Source organism: Triplophysa rosa, linkage group LG18 (assembly GCF_024868665.1).
Source record: "Triplophysa rosa linkage group LG18, Trosa_1v2, whole genome shotgun sequence".
In the NCBI taxonomy this organism is placed as follows: Eukaryota; Metazoa; Chordata; class Actinopteri; order Cypriniformes; family Nemacheilidae; genus Triplophysa; species Triplophysa rosa.
Genome location: NC_079907.1, coordinates 6,176,636 through 6,201,811, shown reverse-complemented (window position 1 = coordinate 6,201,811; position 25,176 = coordinate 6,176,636). Strand labels below are relative to the sequence as shown.

Genomic DNA, 25,176 nt, shown 5'->3' with positions numbered 1-25,176 from the left:
TTAACATAAACATTCATGCATTTAAATGCACCAGCTGAATAAAATAAAATGTAATGTTGCAAACGTGACAAAAAGCTACATTGTAAACAAAATACCTCTCTAAGCACTTCAAGTGACATGAATGAAATAATAAATGACTCACCTGTCTTCTCAAGTACACAGGAGACATCGTGGGGGTCTGATGAGTATTTCTTCTAGTCTTGAATCGCTGGTATCATTGACACACTGCATGGATTGAACCTGCATGTGGATCCGAATGTCTATACAGTCTTTCTAACACAAACACACACATAGACAAGCATGCACAACGCATCCATGGCTGTAGTGAATAATTTATATTTGATGGCACGCCATATAGTTATGCACCCATTGATTTGAGCAGCTGCTAAACACACGGTGGAAAGGTGAGAGGCTTCACTGGAAGCTGACAAAAGGTGTTGATACATGAGAGAGAAGACAGTGACAGATGCAAACATGGTAAGAAATTCCACCAGTCATCTCGTAATCCATAGACATTTCTATCACTTCAGTTTTTCTTTGTCAATTATAGAGATGGTGTATGTGAAAATGTAGGATAAGAAATTTACAGACAAACAACAGAACACAAATGTTGGTATGTTACATCCACTTAAAACATACATAATATTATAGTTATATTACTTTAATATTTTAGCAGGAGTACTTTCTGTTCAAGGTCTTGTTTAAAATTATGTCTGACAGAATACTTTGCTTTCAAATTCATTAGTCTTTTTTTATGCTGTTTTGCAAGTCTGCTGTCAAAGCGCAAATATCTAGTCAAATGTAAGATTCAGTATCTGTTTTGGGTAAAATACGTTTTTTAATCATTTTAATTCCATGTGCCATCAAGCTATTTTTAACGCTGTGTGATAGAATGCGGTAAACAGCTATTCTTCAACATTCTTGTGGTGCTGGTGTCCAATATCAGGCGAGTATCTGAGCTGATTAGGGAACAAAGCGCCTCTCAATAATAGATGATCAAAACTCCTGGCTAAGCATGTATGACAACTGATCTTACCATAGGGTACATTTTCTTGAAGTTTATGTAAATCATAAAATAAAATGAAATAATTAGATTTCTTTTCAAAACATATATGAAAGAGGATGTCATTTACTCAATTAAAACTTAAGACTCCTCTAAATAAATGTGTTAATTCATTATACATTTGAACTACACAAATCAAAAGAAAAACTAGCAATTTCTATCAATATTAAAACTTGTAGAGCTCACATTTTTACAAATCACTAATAAATAACACCCTAAATGTACTTCCTGCAAACTTGCCAAAAACCACCTGGAGACCCCAAAAGGTCACCCAGGAATCAATCTGAGGAATTAACAAATCCTACAGGAAAAAGTTGTTTCCAGACAAAATATGCTGATTTGCCAGCAATTTAAAATGATATTGGTTGGTGTCATCAAGGGGCGGGTTTAGTTTGTACAGTTCTGGCTTCACCTAATAAACACTTTTATGAATCAAAATGGATTCATCTGAGCTTAAGGCAGTAGTTCTCAAACTGGGGGCCGTGGCCCCTGGGGGGGGCCCGAGATGGATCCAGGGGGCCACAGATTTTGTGGCATTTTATAAAATATAGAATTTGATCATAGATTTTATGTAATCAAACATCAGAAAAATAAGACCACCAGACAAAAGAATTGATGTTTCACCACTGTATAACCGAATGTTTTTGTTTAAATAAAAATGTTAAATTTAAGATTATAAGTCTTTATTTGGGGGGCCGCAAAGCAATGCACTCTACACAAAGGGGGCCATACAACAAAAACGTTTGAGAACCACTGGCTTAAGGGATACTCCACCCAAACATGAATATTCTGTCATGAACAACCCGCCCTGTAGTTATTCCAAACCAGTGAACATTTCTTTGTTCGGTTGAACACAAAAAAGATATTTGGAAGAATGTTAGGATGGGGCATCATTGACTACCATAGTAGAAACATTTTAAAGTCAAAGGTGCCCCGAACTGTTTGCTTTCCTACATTCCTCAAAATATCTTCTTTTAACAGAAAAAGAACTTTGTGTTCAACCAAACAAAGGTTTGGAATAACTAGAGGGCGGGTAATTCATGACAGAATTTTCATTTTTGGGTGGTTTCCTTTTAGTAAATTCATAAGACCTCAGTATTTTTTCAAACAAAGATCATTATAAATTTAATAAGTTAATTATTGAAAAATCGTTTTATGTAGACTGTTTGTAACATTTCAACAACACTGTAAGAAAAAATCACCAATTTTAGCTGCCTTAAATGTTATGTTATATTAAACGAGGTTTAACTTAAATTGAACTCACTTTAAAAAATCCAGTTGTATCTCATATAAACGGTTGCATTTAGTTTATCATTAAAAAAAGAGAAATATCAAGGAGCAATGAGAGAATGCATGCATTTTTACTTATTTGAACTGCAGTAGTCAACCTTACTATATCGTCGCTACCCTTCTGAAACCTCGGATGTCCGAATTCAACGCTTTTCAGGAAATGTAAAAACACTGTACTTTATAAATAATTAAATACAGTGTTGTCAAGGTTGACGAGCACTTTTAAATACTTTTTATTAGTTAGATATTTGCAAACTCCCTTGACAATCATCTCCGGATGTGTTCCACGACTCTGGAACGATCTCCCTCTTGCCACAAGATCAGCAGATTCTGTAGTTGTCTTTAAGAATCGGCTAAAACACATCTCTTCCGTCAACATCTGACCCATTAGCACAGTCTTATTCTTTTCTACTTTCCAATCCCCCTTAAAAAAGGATATTCTTAGCTTCGTATACTGTGGTAGGCTGACTGAGACCAGTTTTACTGCTCCTATGCATTGCTGTTCTTCTGTTGCACATATTGCTTCTATTGTTTTCCCCTTTGTAAGTCGCTTTGGATAAAAGCGTCTGCTAAATGTAAATGTAATCATAATGATTTATAGCAATAACAAAAAAAATCCCAGATAAGGAGGTTTCAGAAGGACAGCAGCGATATGTAAACTACTGTACAAGTACAGACATGGTGAAAAAGAGTGGCCATACTTCTGGTCAACGTATGCATGCACACCATCACCATTAATGGAGTTACCTGAACGGATGCTGAAGTAAAACAAAAACAAACAACACAGACAGACCTTTCGTGTGAAAAATTTACTGAGAAGACTGTAGTGTGAAGTTACAAAGAATAATAATTAGTGTTCTCATACATAATCATGTCTCTACAAAAATATATTCTAGAACCCCCCAAAGAAAACGCTAAAAAGCATTTCAGGAGACAGTACCAAAATATTTCCTCGGATCAGAAAATACAGCCCTCCAAAAATGAACCCACTGGTAAAACAGATTTTCATATACACATATATTAAAACATTTGACTACAATATCTTAAAATTACATTCCTAAATTACATCGTTCATAATTGGCATATCAAAACGTTTTACAATTAAAAAAGGAAGTTCAAATCCTAGCCCCTCAGAAAACTGTACACCCCAGAAACTACAGCATGTGTACTACACAGTAGTGTAAAAATAAGTACCTATATATAATCTGATATCTACCACTCTTCTCACTGGATTGGACGGGGTTAAAGGCAACACTACTTCCTGTGAAATACTCGGTGAGGTGTTTCATACTTTACATGAGCCACTTAGTCCTCGGATCTAGTTTGCAAATCCTAATGTTGCCTTGTCGTCCTACCCTAAATCATCAGCATCATCCACTGGCATTTTTACCACATATTACCTATGCAGACTCGATCTGGTATAAAAGAAAAATCATGCATTTAAAATGAAGTTAAAAACAAAAAAACCTAAACTGCCAGTTTCAAATGCAGCAGTTTATGCATGATGCTGGGAAGCTTGCGAGGTGGACGTGCAGCATGTAATGGATTGAGTGGAGATACAGTGATTGGTTTTAGCAGGCACTGGTGGTGGTCTCTCACTCGATTTTGTCCCCCTGGGTGTAGAAGCTGTGAGCGGGAGATTCCTCTCTCCAGGGCAAGGCTTTCGCATGGTTCAGTAGTGGTACTAGCAGTAGTGTTTGAATCGTAAGCAAATCTGGAATGCAGAATGGATCCAGAATTGTTCAGGCACTGGGATTTAAAGGCTCAGTCTGTAAAAAGCCAAGGGAAAAAGAGATTTAGGCGTTAAAAGCGGTCACGATTTACAACTTTGGCTAGTGATTAACTGTAATACAAATAATAGCGATTAGCAAAGAAAAGAAAATGATTTATAAAATGATTATTATAAAATATTATAATTATACAGACAGAAAATTAGAGCATTATAAAGTTGAAGCACACTTAATGCAAGTATAAATCGCTTTAATTTATTGTAATGTATTACTATTATATATATGCTGTCAAATCGATTAATCGCAAATATTCAATTACAAAATAAATATTTGTGTTTATTTAAATTTTATAAATGTATTCTTTCTGTACGTCTACCAGTGTCGCTGAAACCATTAATACATATTTTAGTGCCATTAAAGCAATTAATCCTGATTAATCTGTTCCAAAAATAAATGTTTATATATATAAACATTTATTTTTGGAACAGATTCATCACAATATAAATGCACACTCGAGGGAGAGTGTGAACTCTGTGATGCCTTAGGCATTCAGGTACTTTGTGCTCGGCTCGCGTTTTTTAAGCAGAGCCGAGCCGCCTCTCCCTCGTTGCATAGACGGTTTCAGCGGCAACAACATAAACGTTATGTGGCCCAAACCTAACTTCTGGTAGACCTCCATAAAGAATCAATAACTGTTGAGTAGTTTTTATTTAATGCAATACAATTGATATACAATAAAATATTGATGCAAATTAATAAATATAAATTATATATAAAATAATTTGTTGTATTATAACCAGACACAGACCGGAAGTTCACCTCGGGCCAGGTGTGTGCGTCTGATGAAACCATCTATATGCAAGTTAGTTATTTAATGTATGAATAAATTAAACCATGACTTGCCTCCATTGCTCAGCACATTGCCCTCTCTAGACTTAGTCTTCACGTTGTTCTCTAGAAAGGACCTTTAATCAAACAACAGGCAGATTAATCCAGCTGTACCAAATATTAAAAGCAATTTGATCTAAATGAAAATGAAATTCCTCACGGTTGATCTCCTTCTAGAGACTTCTGGATCTCCTGAAGCACACCTGTGTTAGAGCAAGACATTTTTCGAACAAACACTCAATAGTCTTTCATTTAAAATACATTCTAAGCACTAATAAGCTAGTCGAATGCTAATGCACAGTTCAGCAAACTGTCAATCTTACTTGAACACAGACTGCAAATTCATTGCAATAATGACAACATACGACAATATTATTGTGCAGGATAATGAAAGTTACAGATCATGCACACACGACTGCACAGGCCATTATTTTTTGAAAACAAACAACATGTTTAGATTGTTACTTTCAGCCATTTGCATGTTTAAAACACTGCAAGCATGATACACACAAACTGATAATCTGTCAATTGTCCGAGCTGCCAAATCCAATGAGTTACAGGAATTATTTCTGTTTGACTAACTCCTGATTCCTCATGTACTCACTCTCATCGTTGAGCAAAGCATGCTCCATTACTTGACTAGCAGAGTTCTCTGGAACACACAAGCACATCGATCAGTCTAGTGAAAACATGCAAACGTTTCATAGCGAACTTTAAAACACAATCCGCGATTGATGCAACAGCCATGCACAAAAGATAAAAATCATATGGCACTGTTGCATCGATGACAGATTGCGTCCGATTTGTGAGAGATTTCACTGAATGACGGGGTGAAACATTCAAAGAAACATTGAGAACATGCGTGTTTTAGTATTAATTGTTTAGCTTGCGAACATGACAGACGCTTAGAAAAGGCACTTTGAGTCTCACCATATCCTTCTCTGTCTCTCGTGAAATTCCTGCAGGGACAACAAACACAAAACAAATCTGTTGTCAGTGTTTGACATCAGACAAATATAATATTATAACCTATAGTTCAATAAATAACACAGCTTAACTGCCATCTACACAAACCTGTGTTCTGTGTCTGGTTGGTTCTTGTGAATGGGACTCGATGGCTTCTTGCACCTCATCTGAAGAGGAGCCTCGACCAAAGAGTGTGGTTCCACCACCCAACGGGTGGAAAGAGAGAACCTTTCGAACTCAGACGGGGAGATCAGGTAGAAACCTAAACAGTTTCACGATGCAATATTTATATTTAAATGAGTGTTGAAGCATCAGCTAAATATACAATTGTAAATCAAATCCAGCATCTCCTACCTTGGCCATATTTGGTGAACACGCAGGAGGCAATTCCGCTGACGTCCTCTCTCCGTATGCAGGGATAGTGCACCAGCATTTTGATGGAGGGTAGAGAGATCACGTGAAGCTCACCCTGATTGGTCAAAACCACCATGCTGCTTTCCAGCTGTTCGTCGGTCCGGCTTCCGAACCACGCCACGCCCACACGGCGCACGCGGGATCCATCGACCGCCGTGAGCTTCAGCTTTGACTTACTGCTCACTTTGGGCAAAGTAAACAGCTGCACACACAAACACGCACAGTAAGACACGATCTCTGATGGGAAACAAAGGCAAATAATATTTATAATAATAACGTCAATATTCACCTTAAGCTGCTCTTCTGACACGACTAACAGATGGTGGGAGCCGTGCATTTCAGGACTGCGAGCCAGGTCGTGGGCCACCTCCAGGGGTTCAGGCAGAGGGGCCCCTTTCCCATCCAAGACCACCAGACCGACTACTGGAGCCCGATGCATCAGTTGAATCTCTTTAGCTGCAGATATGTAAAATGCAATTTATATTATTACACATTAATTATTTGCATATTATTATGTTTTGGGGCTGTCAAAGGATTAATTGGAAATATTTTGATGTATTTATTTATATTTACCAATAATTAAAATTATTTATTTATTATAATTCAATTATCATTGATGTAAAATGAGTGTGTGCGTTTATTAATATGCAAATATGTAAACACGAACTTTTATTCTTGATGTGATTAATCGCAATTAATCATTTATATATTTTATTTTATTTTAACCTGGATGAGCCATCACAGGATCCTCCATCCTCCGTTCCACTGAAGGGATGCGGAGAACGTAAGCAAACACAGCTCCTCCATTGGTCCCGGCCCACAGTGAGGGTGTACTGTGCGTACCTGCGAAAGACGACGATCGAGGTTTTTTTTAGCTACAAACAACAATTCAGAGATACTTAAGAGTGATTGAGGTGAGCCTAAAAACACTTACTATCACTGACAAACGTGTCGGCGAAGTAGAGCGTTCTGACCAGGCCGGTGAAGGAGTCGTCCGAGGAACGGGCTTCGATCTTTCTCTGGACGGGAGCAAGCTCCATCTCCTGAAGAGCCTCAGCCTCCAACCTGGCATTGATCTCTTGAAGCTACAAAAACATTCACAATATTTACCATCAAGCCACTGTAGTCGCAAAAAAACTCATGCAGTAATACTCTTCCTAAATCTGCACACCTTGGCTGCGTTGGTGGTGTGATGTTTGCGCATGGAGACCCGGCTGCGACGGATTCTACGAAAAGACTGGCGTAGGGATTTTTTGATGGACTTGACGCGGGACAGCGGTCCTTCCAAGGCCATCTGATCGCTGGGGTTTAGGGTGCACCTGTGAACAGACAGCAGACAACAGTCATTATAGCATTCGGTCTGTGCGCATGGACGGGTGTTTGTATCTGAGTGAGGTACATTCAAGTGATTTCCCTACGGATGTTTAAAACCACAATGTTATTTCTTATATTTTTCCTCACTTGACCATTATGTTTTTCTTCTGTTGGTAGTCATAAAAACCAAATCCGTGGCTGGTGCCGAACGCCACCAGTTTCCATTCTGAGTGCAGGGCGATTGCTGTGACCACAGCGGGCGGCTGGCACTGCACGAGGGCGAAGGGCTGGAAGCCTGGAGGAAACAACACCGGCTCCTCCCGCACATCTAGACGCGCCTGACCCTTCCATCTGAAGCCTTCCTGACCCTGCAGCAGATCCACCACTGTTGCCTCAACCGTCTGCTCGGCGGCCTCGTCGTTCAGCTCCAGAACCAAAATCTGAGGGAAACGCACACAAAAATGACATTTTGTTTACTCCTTTGGCTGTACTTTTTTTCATGATTTTTCGGTGACTTTCAGTCAATTCTGATATTTAAAAGCGTTTTAAAGGTCAAAGGTCATGGATTCGACCCCAGAAAACACACATACTGATAAAAACAACATACAGATTGAACGCACTGAAGGTTGATTAAAAAGTGTCTGCTAAATGCAAAAATGCAAATCTTGACTTGTCTATGATATTTTAAGAATTTCCATGACTCTTACCAGGGTTCAAACTTCCCTGATGCGCTCCACGACCGTGACAACTCCTAGGAATTAATGACGAAATGCACTTGCAGTTCTGCAAATCCATTTCTCAACTTTATTTTTTATTTATATAGCGCTTTTTATCCTTTTCACTGAACTTGTAATGGCAGGTTTATGTTGTTTTTTTGTTTTGATTGTCGTTGTGTATTAGATTGTGTGATATGATCCCAAAAAGATTTCGGGAAAAGATAAGGCACATTTGGCAGACTGTACAACACGCATCTTTGTTTTAAGTCATCGCTTCTTGGCATGTTTCCCATGTGCGCCACTTAAAATAACAAAACAGTGCCAAACCAACCCAAACATCTTTACTCACAAATGCTGGACACATTTTGCCTTCAAGTCAAAGTGTCTGGAGTCTACAGTATATTCGCTGTGCTCTTATTGGTTGTTTGTTAGACTTGTGGGAGGAGTCAGGATTGTGTGGACTAGAATTTATTAATGGTCCCCAAAATGTTTGTAAAACAGTAAAATCATGGCAAATCATGTGCAGCACACGTCTGCATCAGGCACGTGCACAGATAGGGCTCAACCTGTGCAGACCACATGCCTTTTTTGCCCTTTTACAGTGGTGTTTTTTTCTCTACTGAACTGTTAAGAGCGGTTCAGACAAACTCTTTAGCAGCCACTAACAAGGACAACGAATCTGATAGTTGCCGTGACAACTGGGTGCAAGAAGTTACAATGGCAAATGGCTGTAGAGCTCCAATCGTCATTACAGTATATTCACATGAAGAAAACACCCTAGCTTCCAGGAAATGACATGCATGCAAAATGGTAGCATTTTACTTCCACATGTCTGTGAACTGTATATTTCAGAGAATATTGCAGTTAAGTGAAGTGCGAGAACCAAATGAGACTTTACCTGTCCTGCGGTTCCAGCTACCGTGAGGTACCCGCTGTATTTACACAGGTGGATCTTCTGAATGCCAAGCCGAGGGTCGTCACTATACGGGTCAAAGCAGCCCACCTGACGTTCACAAATCATAAAAAGATATCAAGTAAAATCAGGTGTTAAAAAAAATCATTCTCTTCTTTATGAAATCAACTACTGGAACAAGAATGAATGGAAAGAAACCTTGCGGAACGGAGGCCACTCTCCCTCACTGCCCTGGTTCATGTTATCGTTCGGGTCGGCATCCGTATGAAAGACACCAGCTGTGCTAAGCTTGTACATGGGGAAAAGACAGACCCCCGAGGCGTCCCAGAAGCGCACTGTGCCATCCTCGTGCCTTCCAGAAAAAAGATACAAACATTTTAATGAGCAGGGAACATTTATTTATTTAATGTCATGCGGTAAGAATCATTTTTCAATGTTGGTTCCTCATTCTGTAAGTGTTGCAAATCTGTCTTTCTCCAGGGAATTTCAAAAGAATACGAGAGAGTCGAAACACTACAGATCCTTAACAGATCCCATTACACAGAAAAACCCAATGGTTTTCCATAAACGCATTCTAGACAGGATCCACAATTAACACTTTGTAAAAACCAACTGCAAGTAAAAATTGGATCTGACAAGTAAATAAAACAGAGTTACTGGATAGTTTGCCTGTAATTACTTAGGATTTGCAATATAATCCATGAATTATTTGTCTAAAACAAAATATGACTCAATGACACAAAAACAAGAAAATAAAACTAAAAAACTAAAAATATGAGTTCAAGTGACTACCTAGTGTATACGTTGTTGCCTTTATTTGCTTTCTTTAATTTCTTTTTTCTCAGTGATTTTAATTAAGTGAGACTTTTACAGCACTTTAGGGCTAACGTCTGTTCTTTTAACACTTGCTTTATAAAGAAACACATTGTTACAGCCTCTGCTAGTAAAAAATATGGCCAATAAAATCTCAATTTACCCACCACTATTACATATGGAAAAAAAGTTAATTTTGCACCGTGTAGCTCTTTGTTATAATGAACACAGGGATTTACAAAAAATATGTGTTGTGTTATTTGACAGCGGTCCACTCACCCTGTCAGGAGCAGGTCTCTCTGCGGAGGGTCTGGAGAGAGATTCTGCCCTCCGTTTATAGGCCAAGGCTTTAAAAAGACAGAAACAGGAAAACAAGCGCTGAATGAATGTAAGGCAAAGATGAAAGACGGTCATGACGCCATCAAAGAGACCACAGTGAAAACACTTGACACACTTTTGGGTGTACTTTGAAGTCAACAGAAGTTAACATTTAACTTTAACACTGAACAGAACCATAGAAATACACAAAATCACTATTATGGCGCTCTGATACAAAACGCACTGCCCTACAACAAGAATCAAAACTTTTGTTACATGCAACTTTCCTATAACAACTATTTGATTTAATGATTTTAAAAAAGCTTGCACATACACACATGCGCAAACCCCTGAGCATCTTCGCTTCGCCTAAAATCACCATGTAGTAACTCAAATCACACAAAGCATGCACATCTGAACTTCAGGGGTCCCAGCTTGACCTTTATGTATCTGTGTGTGTGATCCTTTGTATGTGCGCACCTTTCTGGAGTAGTGTGTGTTTTGATTGGCTCCGGCCGCCTGCACTCTCTCCCACAGTTTGAGCGGGATGGACGAGACGTGGTGAGAACACGTGATGGCTGAACAGTGTAATGGCACCAGGTAGGGTGTCTGGATGACGGGCCAACCTTCAGTCTGCAGATCAATAACCACCAGCTCCTCCTCCACCAAAACCACGACAGCGCTGGGGTCACCTGCAACGTGCACATTTAGATTACAAATGCATCTTTAAGTCAAAGGCAAATATAATGCTAAACATTGTATAGGTGTGTGTGTGTTCCCTGGGAATTGAACCTATGAATGTTGCGTCGCTAGCACAATACTCTACTAGATGAGTTCAAGAAATGCAACAGGAGCCGTTTGCAGCTCATTTTTGCAAGTGCAGTGAAACGAAACCGACATTTGACAGGCCTGAATAACAAACTATATGTGTATATTCGAAGACAGTATTTTCATGTTCATACGTATAAACAGTCAAATCAATTTTTTTTTAACAATTTATAAAAACAGAACACACCCTATTTTACAACTGTCCTAAAATCTATAAATGGTCACAAAAACGCATTATAAATGCAAGTCATGACTAGATGTAAACAGAGATCCGTGTCTCCTGCATGCGTTATCGGATCACCTGAGCCAAAGACAATAAACATCAACTTCTCCCTCTTACCTCTATGGTCCTCTCCTTCCCGGATGACGAAAAAGTCGATAATGCGCGATGTGAAGTCCAGAGCCTCGTGAGTTTTGCTGTGGATGATGGAGATGCAGTGTCTGTCGCCATAACTGGCCCTCGGCATTCCTCCACTGAAGATGAGGAACGGTGGACTGGGAAGGGGCACAGAAGATACAGAAGGTTTTACGTGCAGATTACAACAGTAGAAAGTTATTTTGCTAAACTGTATATATTGGTGGTATAGTAAATGATGGAAACGTATGTATGTATCATAAACAGCCAAATGTATAGGTTCAAACCCCAACAGCTAAGTTATTGTGGCCTTGACAAACATTGATATCATCTTCTTCATATCATTAATGCATCTACACAATGACAAATAACTAAAAACATCCCCCTGGCTCTTCCCTAACTTTCCAAATCGGGAAACTTCACATCACACTTTATTAAGAGAAGGAGAAAAACAAGGAAACGGGAAATTAAATGAAACGGCAGGATAAAATGTGCTCGAGATTAGTGGCGGAAATCCGACGCAAGATTTCAAGGTAGAGAGGAAAATATGAAGCTCTGTAAAAGGATTAAATATTAACCATACAGTGTGAGTCACAGAGAAGCGCTCAGAGTTAATGACACCACAAGCAAACACACCTGTCTCAGCATCAGTTAGAAACACACAAACATCACCGTCTCATAAAACAATATAACGCTCACCCTTGTTTTGTTGGCAGCTGTAAAACTTTAGATATGGCCTTGCAGGGAAAGGCGCCGTATGGTATCTCTTGTTTCTCAGGTTCAGTTTGCGGATCTTCACCAGTTACTGTCCAGTTGCAGTAGCTTCCGTCGCTATGGGAACTGAGAATGTTCCCACCGTCCTCCATCCACCAAACGCTCTCCAGTTGCTACAGGGAATACAGAGAAACTAAAACATTCGATTTTTGAAAGAAAAGTGCTTGCCTGTGAAAAACTTGTCCCATGAACAGTAGGGTGCTGTGGATGAATGCCCGGGCGTTGCTATGTGGTTGCTAGGGTGTTCCCTGTGGTTCTTTATTGGCCCAAGTCAAGAGTCCACCTTAAAGCCTTTGTCACATTCTAATCCTTAGATACAGTCCAGGTCCCACTTTAAAAGAAAATCGCTGAGATTTTTCTAGTTTAACGCCCTTCAGAGCAACACATTTCTCCTCAGCAAGCCACAACGTCTCAGCAAAAATCACCATGTCTTGAGGCACAAAGTGTGTTGCGAGTTCTGGAGTTTGTTACCTGTGTGCCTAGAAAGTGTTGGACGGGACGCCTGCGATCCAGATCCCACAGAACCATAAGGCCTCGGCTGTAGCCAATCAGAACCTGCCGTGGGTTGAGCGGGTTCTCCTGCAGGGCCTCCACACACTCCAGATTCCTGCGGCCGACATACTCCTCTGGAACTCTGGGAAAGTATAAAGAACAGGACAGCTGTCACAAAGTGTAACTGTATCCGCCATGTCAGGCATGTGAAAGCGTTGCATAATGTCACTGGACTCGCTGCACAGAAAATATTTGAAGAATGACAGTCATGTGTGTAGATATGCAGGAGGTACAGTATGAGGATTTAGAACTGATGGATAGAGGTTTACAGATCAAAGAAGAATGTATTCATAATATTGACAATGTTTGGTAAAAACTTCAGACATGTGATGTAATGGTGCTTTAATTTACAAAAAAACGATAAACTTCCATTAATCACATTGCAATGCATCTTTGCGTTATTTGTTCTTATGAACAGCTTATATTTAAGAAAAAAACTGTTAGTAGCTTAATAGAACAATGTTTCAGATGTGCTGACTTAACAGGAAGTAATTTGTTGCCGACCCAGTGTGACCTCTCACCTGCTCTGTACATCATCTACACTAATGTTATTCTCCTCCAGCTCTCTGAAGCCTGGCACCTCCACCACAAACACATGCCCTCCCTCTGTGCCCAGCAGCAGCAGTTCACCCGATGAGTGTGCCAGGACCGCCGTGACCCGCGTCACACTTGGAGGGGCGCTGTCGGCGTGAAATCACAAGTGTAAATTAAATACACAGTATATCAGAAACACTTCCAGTGTATATAAATGCACTACACAAGACATCATTATTGAATTAAAACGGAATTCATATGAACGTAAACTCCACATCACAAGGCTGACTAAATATAAAAATTATATTAAACCAAAAGCAAAATGGACCAATAGGATTTGTGGGCGGGGCTACACAGCACAACAGGATAGATACAGAAACCAGCAAAATGTGGTTTGTCCCAGCTGGTTGAAACTCTGTCAAACTGCACTTGGTTTGGACATAATAAATATTGAAGCCATACGTCACTTCAAGACAAGTGTTACAAAACTTGTTTTGAATCTTGAGTTTACAGGATGTGACATGTATTGCAAAAAGCAGAATTTTGAATCATGAGGGTCAGCTGTCCGTGACAGGAGTCAAACAGAAGTGAGTATCAGTCATGTCTGGGTGAATGTGAGTCAGACCTCCAGCATAAGATGGGTGTGTGTCTATGTATAAGCATCTCGGTACATTCGGAAAATCTTAAGCATGAAAACATCGGATTAATAACTGTCTAGGTGTGTGTTCTGACTTACCCAGGTGGACCAGAGAGAGTGAAACGGCCGATTTCAAGTAATTCAGACATGCCATTATGGGCCCGAAGTGTCCACATGTGAAGACTGTTATCATCCAGCAAAGTGACAAACTCCACCTACCCCAAAAAAACCAACAGGCCAAATTAGAGCACGTCAGGTAAAGACTGAAAACAATAGATATTGTATTTTATCAAGCTACATTTAAAGCGCCAGTTGAGCCGAAAATAAAAATCCAAACATCATGATGTCATGACGCACTACCCAATGAGATCACCATATTAATATCTAAAAAAAAAAATGACCGTGACATGATATAGAATTACTTATTCATTTCATCAGTTTATATATGTCACTCAGCAGGTCAAGGCGATTTACGTGCAGCTTCTTGAAATAACTTTTCAACCTCGCCCAAAATGATTCATTGATCTCATGAAAGATTGGGAATGAAATCCAAATTTTATGCCAAAAAAAAACTCCTGAAAAATTCAGAGGCGGCAGGATTAAAGTTCAAAAGCGTACCTGGTTTGGCAGGAAGTGCACCTGTGTAACTGCCGCATTCTCGTCATGAAGTCCCATAAACTCCACACCTGGAGCTCCATACCTGAACACTCGATAAGGAAATAAATGCCAGCCATTCACACAGCACAGCCCCTTTACCACTAAAAATATTACACTTTCAAATTTACATCTGCTGTGTAAATAAACAACAAATATGATTACATCCTAGTCACACATTGTAAGCAACAGACCCGATTACTCATTTCTATTTCCTCTCTGTTAACGTTCAACGAGCAATTATGCAATACTACGGAAAAAAACATACGTCCCCAGTGCTTGGGCTTATATAAACTGTTCCACCTTCTGGAGTGCCTGCATGATGGGTGTGTATCACTGCCACTAGAAAAATCCTGTGATCAGATACGGGAATTCTCAGCACTTCATTGTAATATCACGATTTGCTCACTTCGCCTGAGGATTCAGAGACAGGGGAATGGAATGTGGAGTTATTTAAGTCAAGCCCAACGCTAAAGCCCTAACACAGATCAAATAACACAAACTCTGCTCTTCTGGTTGGTGGAGGATACAGTTTAATGGCTCCTGATCTGGTACCAATTGCCAGGAGCTCTAGACTGGGACTGAATCCCAGAGCGCTGGGCTGATGGGGGAAGCCATGCTCTACCGTCTGTGACAGGAAAGAGAGAAAGAAACAAGTTAAATAGAAATATACAAACAGATGAACCGGAGACTATAATTCTAAAGATAATCAAAAACAGCCATGTCAGAATTAAAACACCAGGATGGGTTAGCAAAATAGAGATACATCGTTCTTCAGTACTATCTATGAAACCAAGGTAATAAGTCTACTAAAAACGAAAATATTGAAATATTTCTGTTTACTGATGTGAAAAAATATTGGCTGAAATATTACTAAACTACCCTAAAATTGGAAATGTTGCCTGAGCAATAATACAATAAATTTGTCTAACAAGCTAAAATAAAATGATTAACTAAAAAACTAAACAAAAAAGTTATTTATTTATTTAAATGTTTATATTTTTATTACACTTTTATTGTAATATTTTTTATATATTAAAAAATAATATTTTTTTCTTGGTAATGTTAATTTAATTTTTAGCAATTTTGTTATCAGCTTTTGACAATATAATCTTTATTTGTTTACTTTTTATGTTGTCTTAAGTTTTTGTTTATTTATTTGATTTTGTTTTTTACAAAAATATAAAAAAGTTTTTACATTTTTCTTTACTTTTATAAAAAAATTGTTGTCTCTTGGTAATGTTAGTTAAAATGTTTGTGATTTTGTTATCCGTTTTTGCCTATTTAATATTTTTAACTTAACATTTTTTTTATGTTGCCTTCAGTTGTTATTCGTTTATTTATTTGATTTACGATAAACAAATTTACCAAGAAAACCCAAACTATAAAAATAATAGTAGAATAAAAATATGAAGAAAAAAAAAGTAAAGATGATCAAAACTATAACAACTCTGAAAGCAAAAGGTTTGGCAAAAGTTTTTCACACACATACTTGCCTTTCTCAAATTCTAAAGCTAATCTGATTAAGAAGATTAAATCAAGTCGATAAGAGATCCCCTAAACGGCTCACAACAGATGTACAAGTAGAGTCATGTATAATATTTATTTATTAAATAAAACTGAGGTTTCATTTTTTCACTGGGTCTCGTCATGTACACGTTCAGAGCCCCACCCCCAGACACTCCCACTTAAAGACCACAAAGATCTAATCCTGTGCAAATCGGCATATAAAAAACCCACTTCTGACGTAAATAAAGGTAGTAGTGCTTCAGCTGAATGTAAATGTATGCGTAATGGCCAAAACGTTTTAGAGAAAAGATCCGTCATAAAGGTCTTTGATCACCTTGTTGAACTGATACAGATCCTGTTTGTGCTTGTCCCTTTGAGACTCGTGTCCATGTCGCCGGAACCTCTTCATCCTCCCTGGAAGAGCAGGAACCACGCGCTGCCTCTCTCACGGTTTCTCCTCTCAGCCACCTGACACACAGACAAGAACGATACAAGGTTCATCATCAAAGGGTTCACAGACAGACAATCATGGCAACATTATATCAACAGCCATTACAGTAAATAAAACACAAAGACTTAAGCTAAACTGAAGAGAGCACACCTCAGAGACGGTTGTGTGTGTATTCCAATGGAAAACGACGGATCTGATAGGGCCAGGAATTCCAAAGATGGGTTGCGGAGTGTTGACTGAAACTACCCCCCTTCACCCCCCCAATCTCTCTCTCTTTCACTCTCTCTCTGCCCAGCCCCCACTGGGAGATCTCTGCGGTCCTGACTGAAGCAACTTTTGTTCTCGTGGTGCCCGGAGCCGAGCGCTATCGCGGCCCCTCCCCTCATCTGAACAAACAGCACCTGATGAAACACCTGTTGCTCTGGGAAGCGGATTCAGAAAGAGTCTCTTTCAGTTAGAGAGAGGAGGGGAGCTACCTGCTTTCCATTAAAGGAGCAGTCCGTCCTAACAATACACAATAAGCGCTGTATAAACGGCTGCTTCTCTCACCTGGTGCTTCAGATATTTGCCATTCATTTGCATGCAACAGAAAAGCCACACGGGTTGTTTTTCTCCATTGACCTTTACCAAAAACTACCATAGTAACCAAAGCAAGCATTACTAATACTAACTTTAAAGGGATAGATTAGCCAAAAATGAAAACGTATACGTTGTTCAAAACCTGTAACACTTTTTCTTCTGTGAATAACAAGATATTTTGAGAAACGGCTAAGTGGTTTTGTGTCCATACAATGGAAGTCAATGGGGGCCAATGTTGTCTGGTTCCCAACATTCTTTAAAATATCTTCTTTTGCATTCTACAGAAGAAAAAAAGTCATACAGGTTTGAAATGAAAGAGGGGGTGAGTAAACAAAAAAGCAAATTGTGGTGACTAACTGCAGTAAAACATGTACAAACCCATATTAAAAACTATTATTTTGACATTGTACATTTCCGCTACCGTTCCACATTGTTGCAAATATGTGTAAACGGTAAACACATCAGCGGGACATTCAGAGGAAACACAAATGACTAACTCAAGACCCGGCCAAACAAAACAAGCATAAGCCAAATGTTGAGTCACAGTCTACGACATTACTGTCAATATTCGCAAAGAATGCTGTGACATATTCAGATAAGAATTACGTCACATTACGTCCAAACTCTCAGGAGAGCGTGTCTAGACTTAACCAATCACAAACAGCCCCATAATTCATCACACTTTCGAGACACTAATCTCGACACATATCAACAAGGAAGTTTGTTTCCTCAATCCTTTCCAAACACAACCTTTCCACTGAGTCAGTCACTCTGTTCGGCTCGGACGCATATTTCTGTGATTCTTACCATTATTAGCCAAGAACATTTAGTCACCGTCATGCATGAGAGAAGTGCATGAGATCCCATTTCCGTATTTTTGGAAGCACAAATCCAGGAACTGTAGGACCCTGAAGCAAGCAGCCAAGAACAAAACAACGAAGCCTGTCAAACTCAACTGAAGGGACAATGTTAAGGTGGGAGGTCCTCTGCTTAAGAGTAAGCTTGGATTTATGAGGGAAAACTCTCAGCGGGAGTCGAGCTAGAATTGAGCGGGCGAGGGTGAAAAGATGGGGTTCATTCAGTGGGAGAAAAAGTCTGAAACAATCTGCCTCCATACTGGGACTGTTTTCGTGGTGGTGTCTAAAAACAACTCTAGTGTATATGATCAATATTACATATCCATCAATCTAATCCTCAGTTAAAGGGATAGTTCACCCAAAAACTCAAATTTGCTGTTTATTTACTCGCCCCCAGGCCATCCGAGATGTAGGTGACATTTTTTCTCGAGTAGACCAATAAAGAAGATTGTTTGGTAAATCCGCAGCCCTCTGTGCTTCATATAATGGATGTACATGGGGTCCACCTGTCTAAGAGTTCCTAAAGCACAAAATTCCAACAAAAGCAGCTCCTGACATACTGACATATTGCGAAGCGAATCGATCGATATTTGCAATAAACTGAAATCAAATACTACTAGTTTAGGAACTCTTAGACAGGTGGACCCATTATACATCCATTATATGAAGCACAGAGGGCTGCGGATTTACCAAACAATCTTCTTTATTGGTCTACTCGAGAAAAAATGTCACCTACGTCTCTGATGGCCTGGGGGTGAGTAAATAAACAGCAAATTTGAGTTTTTGGGTGAACTATCACTTTAATTAGAGGCAGAAAAAACACAGTTTGTTTGGAATCCTGTTAGGAGGAATTATAAAGGTGGTGCGTTTGTGGGCATTTATGTAGGAGTCGAAGCCCAAGCTAGTCTAAATTAGAGGTGGGAGGACTGTGCAGAGAGTTTATAGACGTTAAGAAGAAACGGTATGTTGAGCTAAGCAGAGTTCCTCACCATAATCAGCTCAACTGTTCAGATGACAAATTTATACCAGTGGAATACAGAATCATTTGTTTAAAAAAGCTTAGCAATCTATGATGGAATTATATTGTTAGTTGGCAGTGAAGCCCAATGTCATGATATATCGAGCTAATTACTCTATCTTTATCACAATGTGCTGTATTATCACGGTAATAGATTGCCATATCTTTCTTGTTCTTAAAGGCGGGGTAACCGAATTACGCTTTAGACAACTGAGTCGGGCCGAGTACCAAAACACCCTTGGACGGACATTAGCCGAGCCGAGCGCTGACGAAAGCAAAAGATGGGGGTAGGGGTGTGTTTGTTTTGGTGATTTGAACATCAACAACGGCTAAGAGAAATCGGACACCCCGCCTTTAATGGCATTTTGTAACTTTAAACACCAACATATATAAATAATTACCTTGAACATTTAAGAAACTAAATCAACATTTAAATTAATGCACAAATAAAGTTCGATTTATATTTAATTACATAATTTATAAACACCTCAATTTGTAAGTATTCTACTTACCACTGGTAGGATACATTCTCAAAAAAAGTTGGCCAGAACAATTCACAGCATTTTTAATTGCTCATGTGAACAGTACCACATGCAAATTATCATGATAAATATATTAAAATATATTAATAAATGTATTAATAAATACCAGAGTCAACTGTAAAAAACAGATTTGTTTTGTTATAAGCAATTTTGAAATAAGCAATTGTCCACTTTAAGCAAAACCCAAGACCTTATATAGCGGTCATTTGAAAATCCCAAATCACTAAAAAAAAACGTACCCAGCATTCAGGGGCTGTATCCACCGAGGCGCTTTTACGCGGCTGAAAACGCCAGAAGCTTGGTTGAAAACGCCTGCTGCAGGCGCAGCGTCCTGCCCAAAGTTGAGCATTTTTCAACTCTGGGCACCCGGTCGAACGCCGGCGCTGATCGTGGGAAAAACGCATAGCACCAGCGCTGAGCACAAAAAAAAAAACCGCCAGCTGCTTGCGTTTTCAAAAAACGCGCGTTTCCATTGGAAACAATTGAAAAAACACGCCGTACGCCGGCAGAAACGCCTTGGTGGACACAGCCCCTCAAGGATTCATTCTGAGCTCATTCTGAAGCCCAAACAAGGAGAACCTGCAGTAAACAGTGATATCACTGTAAGGATCGATACGCTTACCTATTACCATGACCTTTAACAGAATAATCTGTAACACTTCATTACGCAAACACATCAACAAGTCTGAAAACTAACTCACTGCAGTGTTACCAGCCTGATACCCCGATGGGAGCAGCCAAAAACTAGCACCATACGGTCAGGAGAGGTCAATTGCTTTTAAGTTTAAAACAGCATGTACAAGCCAACAGTAACGTCCCACTGACTAATAAAAGCAGAGTACTGCGTGTGCCTCTCAGGCTGGCGTACCTCTATTAGGAGTAAAAGAGAAACAGCAATTTCAGTGCTGAAGTTTCTGATAGCCAGTTTCAGTAAATCAGGTTCCTCTCATCTACAGAGGTGCTTCTGTTCGAGAACAATAGCCTCGGAGGAACTCTTGACTAGGAGGCTGAAAACAAAAACAGGCTATTTTGAACTAAATAAAAGCCATTTAATAGACAAATACCCAGTTATAAGTTTCTTAAAAGTGGATGATCAGCCAATTTCAAATAGCAATGTTGAGGGGTGTAATAATACACTTAGCTCACGATTCAATACAATACACGATACAGGGTTTACGGTTACGACTACATCACGATATTTGTAAAAAAAATATGTAAGTGACACTCAAATGACAGATTTTCCCCAAAACATTAACAAAATAATAGTGTTACTAAGAATTGTTAAAGAATTTACAACATTCAAGGTTTAATTTAACCATTTTTGTGTAAACTAATAAAAACTGAAAAGATCTGTCACTGAAAAATAAAACAGAATTTTAACATAAAAATATTTCATTTAAAAATATATTGCCAAAGCTCTACGATACATATCTTAATAGCTCAACGATACATTTTGTTATGTTTTTATATTGCGATATACGATAATTCAATATACCCCTAGCAATATTCGATTTTATTTTTACGAACAGGTTAAATTTTAACCCACTTCCTTACTTTCAAATCAGATACCAAAAATGCCTGCACCTTTGACTTTTCCAGTCATTTGTGATCATAGGGCTGTGCACGATTAACCGAAATATATATCACGTGATTTATGCACAGCTTGTGAAGTACGGTAAAATGCTGCTGCACCCGAAAGCCAGAGGGCGCTCTCGTGCAGAAACTCCAAATACGCACTGCAGAAGAAGACCATAACACATGTAGTTCTAGGAAATGCCTAAGGATGTGTTTTTATCACTGTTCCTCAAGCCTCCTCAGGTATTTTCATGATAATAAAGTATATTTATAATGATCATGTTTGACGGGTGTTGCTTTTTTAAATGCACGTTATAAGCAACTCAAACTCGCACTGCTTTTAGATCGAGCAGCATTTCCTACTGATCCCAGAGCCGTGCTTCACGGACAAGCTACGCATAAAAAAAATTCTCGATACCTTGCATAATCGAGCCAGCTCGATTTCAGCATGATTTATTGGTAATCGCAAATAATTGTGCACAGCCCTATGTGATCATTTATTTTCTAGTTTTCTTTATTTGTTTTAAAAGAGGAGCCGTTTCTAGACAAAGAAATTCCATGACTTCTCCAGACCTAACTATTCCTTGATATTCCCAGGTTTACCCATTGAAATATTTCCGTTCAAATGGTAAGTTTCAGCTGAATGTATTAGGTTCGACAGCTAATCGTGCCCACCAACACATCACAGTGACATCATTGCATTCTCAGCATAGCATCCAACAGGAAACAAAGATCAGAGAAGAAGACAAGAACCGAGAGCCTGCCCTAACATGAGCGCAGAACTGTCAGTGAACTCTAACCTGAGACTTTCTCCCACAGCTGCGCAACCCGGTTTCATACGACACGTTCAAATGTGTCATGACAATCCTTCGGAAATACTATGGAATTGCACGTGCTATTTTTAGACAAAAGAACGTATTTAAAGGCGGGGTGTCCGATTTCTCTTAGCCGTTGTTGATGTGAAAATCACCAAAACAAACACACCCCTACCCCCATCTTTTGCTTTCGTCAGCGCTCGGCTCGGCTAATGTCCATCCTGTGCACTGTGCACCTTACTGCTGATTGGCTACAAGGTTGTTTTGGTACTCGGCCCGACTCAGTTGTCTAAAGCGTAATTCCGAAATCGGTTACCCCGCCTTTAATGATATCCGAGCCGAGGTCAGGAGAAAGTAGAAACAAGTGCTGCAATAACCATCAGGTACACTGATGGTTACACTCCAATTAAAAACGAAAATGTAAACACAGTTCAAACCAGTTTAATCACTGAGAGACGATGACACGGCTACAGTTGGATTAAGGGTCTGTGGTATTTGAACCCAACACTAAGGTAAACGTAAGATCATAAATGATGATCAGAGATAGCATTGTTTCAATGTAACAAAGTCTATAATAATTAACGCATGACAAGCGCTTAGATCACAGACAATGAGTTCAAATCGGTCTCGACAAAAGTGTCCCACTCAGACATCGAATTGACAAAAGTTCATAGTGCTTAAAAAAAGAATGGCTGAGGAAGAGGAAGTGTCAGACGAACTTCCTCGCATTCAAACCGCTCATTGTAATCCCGATTTCTGCAGTGATTCTCTCCACACGCTATCAACTGCTGTGGAAGTGACAAGCCTTTGTTTACCTTCTCTTCCTCTCTGTGAAAATGCAAAAATAAGATCTTGTCTATAGCTATAGGGTGTGGTCGAACACAGGATGTCAGTCCCCAGACTCAAGCCTTTCCTGTCTTCTCTGAGAAGGTCCATAAACTGAAGAGTAAAAACCACATTTACACCCCAATGCCTCATAATGAAATAGACATCTGATGGTTGATTGTTAAGTCTGGCAAAAGGTGAAAACTATCAAAATGGCCCTCAAATGTTGTATGACAGACAGTCATTGTCTATCAGCAGCTCTTCATATCACAATAAGTTTAACTTTTAAATATGGGTGCTTGTAATATTTTGTCCTTTTTGAGCAGAATGGGCGGTCTGGAAGCATTGTTGCATTTTCTGCACTCTTGCATTTTCCCTCAACCAAACAGGTGCTTATTTCTTTTGACCCAGTTTTGGAGGACACACAAGTCATTCTGCATTATCTCACTAGATTCAACTTTGCATTTGCATTGCATTGCGTCAATGAACGCCTGTCACATCAAACGGGTCAACACATGTTTGTTTCGTCAAACAAGCTCACTTTGTCTGGTAAATTAATACAATTTAAAAAGTGATACATCTCAAATCACATTGTATTGGTACTTCACACGGTGCTCAAAAATCCAGCCATGTATTACAGATCGGCCTAAAAAAATGACCCATAATTAATCACAAAATACATGTGACTCAGCCCTAATTACTGTTGTCTAAGTTACTATTGTCATGGTTCCAAAACATTCCGCTTTAATCCACATTAAGCATGCACGTATGAATTAACATGAGATAACAACGAACATGGCCGTGTGTAAAGGAACATGAGAGGCTCAGAGAGGCGGAGGCTTCATGCTCTCGATTCTCAACCTGTCAAACCGGTGGGACAGCTATCCACCAATCTATGCCAAGGACAACCAATTCGCCATGTATTTCCCCAAAATACTTTTCAACTTAAATAAATAGGCCAAAGTGTCTTTTAACTATAGGACCATTGCGTCTTTACACTATATATATATATTATAACATATTACACTGTACACTACATACAAGATTATTACACTTTACAGCACAATATAGAAACTGCATAGACTATATACTGTATAATAGAACATATAACTATATATACATACTGTATAAACAGCAGAACTACATACACGATGTATAATATAAAATAGTACAGTTAAACATTTTTATCTAGTTTCTATCTAGTGAGCAAAACAAAAAAAGGTCACTAACATTCCAACACGTGTCTATACTAATATACCGAGTATGGACACTTTTACCTGACTTATGGTTTCAACAAGCGGTTTCATAAAGCCCAAGTCATTCATTCTCATTTAAAAACATATAGTTAACGTAATAGTAAGTGCTGCAGTAAGCAGATCTTTGTGGTATTTTCGTTTGATACTGAATAGTGTAATACAATACAAAAACAATACTTTAAAAAATGATTACATTAAAGATATTGTAAGCAAAGAGACGTCGACTCCGTTATAAAAAAGCAGGTAATGCACAGCTATGAGATAAACTACACTAGTTACGACTTTAAACTTGGTGAACTGCGAACCTAGCGTTCTTCTAGACAACATATGACCGCTCAAATGTTCAACAATCTGGGAAACCCACTAGGTTTCGGGACACAGCCACAGAGCCGCTGAGTGGTAACACCTGTAGCCGGGGAACAGTCGACGGGCCTGGGCAGGACTCACCTGATTCACCGCGGCCCGACGCCCCGGTTCTGTCCACGACTCACACAGGTCTGCTAAATGATCCCGGGCTGAAGAAGAAAACCACGCCAGATGGTAATGTGAAGCAGGCTCGGTTGGTGTTTACCTCGCCTTCGAGGTGTGTGTATGGACAGAGGGATTATCAGTGAAGTGTTTCCTGCTGCGCGCGCTGGCTCCTCCCTGAACGATCGCCTTCCGGAACAGTGTAGCGCGTGGTCGGCAGGGGTCGCGCAACACTATGGTTCTCTTAAATTATGATATGGATACAAAGCACTAACATTGTTGTAACAAATACATTATTCTGTATGTGGATCTTAAAGCACCTGAGGTTCAAATAAATAAATATACGAGCTTCTAAAATATAAGCAAATAAATGAGATAATGATGATTAGAAGTTTAAATCAATCAGAGATAGGGAAAATTGTACAAGAGTGAAATATGCAATATTTTTATATATATAAAAAAAGATACAAATACAAGTTTTATTTTAATAAATTACTTTTTATTTTATTTTCGAGGGAAATA

The 25,176-nt window shown here is 39.2% G+C and overlaps 2 protein-coding genes across 4 annotated transcripts in view; both read right to left on the bottom strand.

Annotated features, from left to right (window-relative positions):
• Positions 1 to 315, bottom strand: part of myo15b (myosin XVB) — a 29,551-nt gene extending 29,236 nt beyond the window's left edge. The window contains exon 1 of the mRNA XM_057359336.1: positions 143 to 315. The gene's annotated coding sequence lies outside the window, so the exon portion shown is untranslated. The remainder of the gene's footprint in view (positions 1 to 142) is intronic.
• Positions 316 to 3,143: 2,828 nt separating this feature from the next.
• On the bottom strand, positions 3,144 to 24,841 carry llgl2 (LLGL scribble cell polarity complex component 2). Of its 3 annotated transcripts, none has more exons than XM_057358868.1 (25): positions 24,634 to 24,841; positions 16,603 to 16,736; positions 15,290 to 15,387; positions 14,724 to 14,805; positions 14,205 to 14,320; positions 13,456 to 13,614; positions 12,854 to 13,016; positions 12,308 to 12,495; positions 11,594 to 11,748; positions 10,906 to 11,117; positions 10,387 to 10,454; positions 9,493 to 9,646; positions 9,280 to 9,384; positions 7,813 to 8,105; positions 7,523 to 7,670; positions 7,286 to 7,436; positions 7,078 to 7,194; positions 6,641 to 6,807; positions 6,292 to 6,553; positions 6,046 to 6,199; positions 5,902 to 5,930; positions 5,576 to 5,623; positions 5,132 to 5,174; positions 4,987 to 5,048; positions 3,144 to 4,122 (listed from the first exon to the last, which is right to left on the bottom strand). In XM_057358868.1, the coding sequence occupies exons 2-25, from the start codon at positions 16,675 to 16,677 to the stop codon at positions 4,118 to 4,120; spliced, it is 3,054 nt and encodes a 1,017-aa protein (XP_057214851.1). In that variant the 5' UTR covers positions 16,678 to 16,736; positions 24,634 to 24,841; the 3' UTR covers positions 3,144 to 4,117. The 3 variants fall into 3 exon arrangements, with proteins under 3 accessions (XP_057214851.1, XP_057214852.1, XP_057214853.1); XM_057358869.1 differs by lacking the exon at positions 24,634 to 24,841 and adding an exon at positions 16,870 to 16,981; XM_057358870.1 differs by lacking the exon at positions 5,576 to 5,623.
• Between the last annotated feature and the right edge of the window lie 335 nt (positions 24,842 to 25,176).